We start from the raw sequence: 6,502 nt of genomic DNA, 5'->3' as shown, positions 1-6,502 counted from the left end.
AACATCCCTTCATGTTAAAACCCCTCAGCAAACTAGGTATTGAAGCAACATACCTCAAAACAATAAGAGGCATCTATGACAAACCCACAGCCAATATCATTCTGAATGGGGAAAAACTGGAAACATTCCCCTAGAGAACCAGAATAAGGCAAAGATGCCCAATGTTACCACTCCTATTCAACATAGCACTGAATGTCCTAGCCAGAGCTATCAGGCAAGAGAAATAAATAGAAGACATTCAAATAGGAAAAGAGGAAGTCAAACTATCTCTGTTTGCAGATGATACCTTTAAAACCCCACAGTTTCTGCCCAAAAGCACCTAGATCTCATAAGTTCAGCAAAGTATCAGGATACAAAACCAATGTACAAAATCAGTAGCATTTCTACATACCAACCACATTGAAGCTGAGAGCCAAATCAAGAATTCAATCTCGTCAATAATAGCCAAAAAATGAATAAAATACCTAGGAATACAACTAACCAGGGAAGTGAAAGATCTCTACAACAAGAATCTCTACAACAAAACACTACTCAAAGAAATCAGAGATGACACAAACAAATGAAACAGCATTCCATGCTCTTAGATGCAAAGCATCAGTATTGCTAAAATGGCCAAACTACTCAAAGCAATTTACAGATTCAATGTTATTCGTATCAAACAACCAATGACATTCTTCACAAAACTAGGAAAACAATTTTAAAATTCCTATGCAATCAAAAAAGAGCCTGAATAGCCAAAGCAATTCTAAACAAAATGAACAAAGCTAGAGACATCACATATCCAACTTCAAACTATACTACAAGGTTACAGTAACCAAAACAGCATACTAATGGTACAAAAACAGACACATGGACCATTAGAACAGAACGGAGAGCCCAGAAATAATGTCATACACCTATAATTATCTGATCTTTGACAAAGCCAACCAAAACAAGCAATGGAGAAAGAACTTCCTATTCAACAAATGGCGCTGGGATAACTGGCTAGCCATATGCAGAATACTGAAACTGAACCACTTCCTTATACCATATCCAAAAATTAACTCAAGATGCATTAAAGACTTAAATGTAAAACTATAAAAACCCTGGAAGATAACCTAGGATATATCATTCTGCACATAGGCCCTGGCAAAGATTTCATGATAAAGATGCCAAAAGCAATTGCAACACAAACAAATTGACAAATAGGACCTAATTAAACTAAAGAGCTTCTGCCCAGCAAAAGAAATTATCAACAAAGCAAATGGACAACATATAGAATGGGAAAAAATACTTGCAAACTATGCATCTGACAAAGGTCTAATATCCAGAATCTGTAAAGAACTTAAATTAACAAGCAAAAAATAAATAGCCTCATTAAAAAGTAAGCAAAGGACGTGAACACTTTTCTAAAGAAGACATACCCACAGCTAACAAGCATATGAAATATTGCTCACCATCATTAATTATTAGAGAAATGCATATCAAAACTTTAATGAGATGCCATCCCATATCAGTCAGAATTGCTATTATTAAAAAGTCAAAAAGTAACAGATGCCGGTAAGGTTTCAAAGAAAAGGGAACACTTGTATACTGCTGGTGGGAATGTAAATTAGTTCAGCCATTGTAGAAAGCAGTATGGCAATTTCACAAAGAACTTAAAACAGAATTACTATTTGACCCAGCAATCTCATTATAGGGTATATACGCAAAGGGATATAAATTGTTCTGCCATAAAGACACATGCACTGATATGTTTATTGCAGCAACTATCCACAATAGAAAAGACATGGACTCAACCTAAATGCCCATGAATGGTACACTGCATAAAGAAAATGTGGTACATATTTGTCTATCTACCACATATATAAATGTGGTATATATATATATACCCATCATGTTCACCCATTCATGATGTGAACCCATCATGAATATGCTTTTTTTTTTTTTAAGAAGAGAAACTAACTTTAGCAAAGTCATAAGGATTCCTAAGATATGGCTACCAGCCATGAAAATCCCAGAGTAGAAAGAAATGCAACCCCAAGCCAGACTCATCAACACACCAGAGTTGAAGCCCAGGGTAAGGAATGTAGGTGCCTGCCACCAGTTCCACCATTCGAGGTGGCCTTGGACTGGCATACGAAACCTCAAAGTTAGCTGAGGCCTAGGCAGGATGGAGGCAGGGAGAGCAGGCGGGCTGACCTGCACTGCAGTCCCTATGCAAACCTGGAAGGTGAGCAGGGAGAAGAACCCCTGATGCCACTCCAGGCCCGAGTCTGACCTGCAGGCTCATAGGTGGGCAGTCATTGTGGGACTTCAAGCAGAGTGACAAGGTTTGATTTATAAAACTTCAGCCTGAAATATTCGCCTTTTTTCCACCCTCAACCTCTTCCCATCCTAACACATTCTTCAGGCTTCTTCATGGATGAGATTTTCTTCCATCTGTACGGATACCCCTCATTGTTTAGGTTAGGTGGCCTCCCTCTTCTCTCCTCACTCAGGGCTTAGTACCTTTGGTCATCATAATACCGCCCATTTTGTATAGTTAATTGCTTCTTGTTTCTCTTTCTCCATAGTGTAAGTGCTTGTTCACCCCCAGCCCCAGTGCCCAGCACAGTACCTGCTTCAAAATATCAACTTGCTGTACTAATGGAGGATAAATGGTTTAATATTTACTTTTTAGCTATTTCGTATTTATTTTATATTTAGCTCTTATTACATATTTAGATTTTACTCGATTAGCTTTCTTTTTCTCCCCTAACCACTGAGTAAAGTTCCTTTTGAAAACGTCAGCCTGGCTCCAATGGACAGGGAGAAAAAAGAAAAGGTAACTTTAAACAGCTTGGAAGGAAAATTAAAGATAGAGAAGGTTCTCCCCCCAACCCTCCGCATCCCCTTCCCTCTCCCTTTTCCTTCCTCTCTCTGTCAGCTCTTTGAGATGGTGGAAGCCTCGAGAAGAGATCCAAGGTGGAGGAGGCATTCCCTTCCACAAAGAAGACCTCCTGTGCAGCCGCTCTAAATAAAGGGACGCTGTTCTTTTCAAGGCATCTCTAGAGTTTTCTATGCAGTTTACGGGTGCCTAGGAGAACCTGGCAAAGCAATGTGCGGTTCCTACATACGCTAAAATTCCAGGCTCCGAAAAATACAGAGTGAACCAGCAGATTCTCCTCCCCGGCGTGGGATCCAATTTTTGCCCGGCATAATTGTGTAGTAAATTTCCCAGCATTAAAGCACTTCCCGAGAGATTCTTTGAGCGCTCGCGGTACCAGTGCGTAAACGCCGCTCCCCGGCTGGCGCCGGTATGCGCCAACTCCAACCTGCGCGCAAGTCTGCTGGTCCGCGCTCCAGTCCCACAGCTCCGAGTCCCCGCAGTGAAAGGAGGAGGCGGTGCACCAGGGTAGATGGGCCCCTGAGGACTCCCGGTGTTCAGTTTTCCGCGGAACTCTGCCTGCAGCAGTCTGGCAGGAACGTGCTGCGGAGCTCGTCCCATCTTGGCTTCTCCAAAAGGGTTCATACGGACTGGCGAGTCTTTCCCCTGCCTCCTCCAAGTGTCTGGCACCAGTTCTACCGTTTGAAATGGTCTTGGACTGGGATACGAGGCCTCAAAGTCAGAAGAGGGCAGGGCAGGATGGACGAGGGGAGAGAAGGTTGGCTGACCTGCCCTCCAGCCCCTATGCAAACCTGGAAGGGGAACAGGGAGAAGGACCACCGATGCTACCCCGGGCCCGGCTCTGGCCTGCAGGCTTGGCAGGCGCGGAGGCGGAGGCTGCCAGGTCGCCGGGAGGCAAACGCAGCGCCGCAGTGGTTGCTGGCGGAGAGCCCAGAGCCGCGCGCGCGCGTCTGAGCGACAAGCTGCCTATGAGTGTGGCTCCTGCGCTTACCAAGATTTGCAGGGAGCTCAGCCCTGTCCCCAGTGATTGAGCAGAGGCTCATCCAGAGGGGTCAGGTGGTGGGCTCAAATGGAGCTTCTCCTGGAACGAGGGGCCAAGTCCCCAGGGTGGCTGAGGAAAGTGTCCTCAAAGCTTAGAGTCTGTCACTTCTCAGGTGAATCAGCTAGCCAGGGAATGGAGCCAGATATTTTGTGGGGGTATTTCCTAAACACAGCCTCAGGAAAGTCGTTTTCGGGACACCTGGACCAGAGAGTCGTCGCCTCTGGCTTCTCGGTAGCTGGAGCGCGGCCCGGAGCGCGGCGCTGGTACATCGCCCCCACACATGCCCGTTTCCCATTGCCACAGGCAGGCCGCCTCTGCAGAGCTGTCGCAGGGCTCTGGGCTTCATTCCCTGGAAGTTGATTGTCCTCCACTCCAGCTGTTTCCCAAATCCTTCCTTCCTCCCAGCACCCCTAGTGCAACGACGATTCCAGCTGCGGACCGCATCTGTGTCAGTTACTTCCAAGCCACCTACTGCCCCCTCGCGGAGTGCGTGGGGCTCCCGGCTCGCAGACTCCCACGGCAAGTAGCAAGCAGCAAAAGGCGTGGTAGCTGCGGTGGTGGAATGAGACAGTTGTCAACAGCTGGCGCAGCTGCCGCGCTGCGCACCGGGACTGGCGAGTACGCAGCCCAGGTACTGCCCCTTCCCAGTGACGTCTCTGCAGGGGGTTATAAAAGCCTTGTGCGCAGCTAACTCGCGAGCTGAGCAACCCGAACCGAGAGGTGCCCGCGAAACTGCAGGCGGCGGCAGCTGCAGCAAAAGCGAAGGAAAAATCTCCACCTGGATACGGAGCTCCAGAATCCTGGCCATAGGCTCAGAACTTTTACAGGTCGCGCTGCAATGGGCCCCCACTTCGCTCCTAAGTCCTCACGCAGCACAGGGCTTTGCCTTTCCCGGCGGAGGAAGGGGAAATAGGAGCTGCAGGCAGCAGCAGGTGTATAAAGGCGGGGGATCTCTTGCTTCCTAGAACCGTGACCAGTGGAATTTCTTTCCCTTTTTCAGTTTAACGCAAGAGAGATGCTGTCTCCAGACTTCTGAACTCAAATGTCTCCTGCAGCTTGAAAGTGGAGGCATTCAGAGCCACCGCGAGCAGGCAGTCAGTGCATCCAGAAGCGTTTCTATTCTGAGCGCCAGTTCAGCTTTCAAAAAGAGTGCTGCCCAGAAAGAGCCTTCCACCCTCCTGTCTGGCTTAAGCAGGACCCTGAGCCCCAGGCGCCAGCCACGGGACTCTGCTGCAGAGTGGGGTTGTGTACAGATAGTAGGGCTTTACCGCCTAGCTTCGAAATGGATAACGTCCTCCCGGTGGACTCAGACCTCTTCCCAAACATCTCCACTAACACCTCGGAACCCAATCAGTTCGTGCAACCAGCCTGGCAAATTGTCCTTTGGGCAGCTGCCTACACGGTCATTGTGGTGACTTCTGTGGTGGGCAACGTGGTAGTGATGTGGATCATCTTAGCCCACAAAAGAATGAGGACAGTGACCAACTATTTTCTGGTGAACCTGGCCTTCGCGGAGGCCTCCATGGCTGCATTCAATACAGTGGTGAACTTCACCTATGCTGTCCACAACGAATGGTACTACGGCCTGTTCTACTGCAAGTTCCACAACTTCTTCCCCATCGCTGCTGTCTTCGCCAGTATCTACTCCATGACGGCTGTGGCGTTTGATAGGTGAGATTAGCCTTTGTGAAAAGGCGAGAAAGTTCTCATAGAGGACCATGGCATTGCTATGAGGTTTGGGGCTGGATGGGGTATGGGTCAAGGGGAAGATTGGCCACCCATGCTCTGAAGGTTTTTTTACTGATCAACTGAGTCATTTGTTGATGGGGAACTTCATCTTATCTATTTCAACTTTTTTCTCCTCTTTTTTACCCATCACTATCTGTCTTCCTTTCAACACACAACCCCCTTTTCTTCATTTAACTCCCCTTTCTTCATCTCTTCTCCACTCATCTGCCTGACACTTTCAACTTTTGCTTTGCTCCTTTCCATATATTCCTTCTCCCCTTTACCCTTGCAGGCTGCAAATAATACCTAGAGTTTTGTCAAAGGACTAGACCCTGGATGGTGCTTTGTAAATTCCTCCAGGCCTGTTATTCTGTCAGACAGCCTCTTGTTGCCTTCCTGTTTTAAGTACACCTAGAGGATTCTGGGACTTTCTGCTCCCACTGCAACTCTCTAGTTTGTTGTTGTAGTTGTTGTTGTTGTTTGGTTGGTTGGTTGGTTCGTTGTTTTTTTGCTTGTCTGTTTGTTTTGGATGTGAAACAGCATTTCATCAGTATCATAAGATACTGAGAATTCTAATGCAGTTTACTCTGTAATGCTAGGAATTCTCATTCAGAAATGAGAGACAGTTATGCTATCCTTAAGAAACTCCACGGATAGGGATCCAGGAAGCTTACCCAAGAGGTGTTCTAAATTTCTCCTGCAATGTAAAATGTATGTATTTAGCCTGTCTGTATCCACAGAGAAACATGCTTGGCAAAGGCAATTGAGAGCTCTTCCGTTCCTGCAACCAACAGGTTAGGGTTCCCGAAGCTGATTGAAAGTGAAAAGGTTGGCATTTCAAACACTGGGGCTGGTATTCTGAA

At 46.8% G+C, this 6,502-nt stretch overlaps 1 protein-coding gene across 2 annotated transcripts in view; it reads left to right on the top strand.

Moving 5' to 3' along the window:
* Positions 1 to 4,607: 4,607 nt before the first annotated feature.
* Positions 4,608 to 6,502, top strand: part of TACR1 (tachykinin receptor 1) — a 168,046-nt gene continuing 166,151 nt past the window's right edge. The window contains exons 1-2 of one of the 2 annotated variants that reach the window (XM_063616595.1): positions 4,627 to 4,738; positions 4,912 to 5,582. In XM_063616595.1, coding sequence (XP_063472665.1) covers positions 5,194 to 5,582 — 389 coding nt within the window. In that variant the 5' untranslated portion in view covers positions 4,627 to 4,738; positions 4,912 to 5,193. Of the gene's footprint in view, positions 5,583 to 6,502 lie in introns of both variants that reach the window. The other variant, XM_055241864.2, reaches the window with a different exon arrangement.

Source organism: Symphalangus syndactylus, chromosome 14 (genome assembly GCF_028878055.3).
Source record: "Symphalangus syndactylus isolate Jambi chromosome 14, NHGRI_mSymSyn1-v2.1_pri, whole genome shotgun sequence".
NCBI classification, from domain to species: domain Eukaryota; kingdom Metazoa; phylum Chordata; class Mammalia; order Primates; family Hylobatidae; genus Symphalangus; species Symphalangus syndactylus.
Note: the sequence above shows the minus strand (reverse complement) of the source record. Positions and strands in the feature narration are given on the sequence as shown.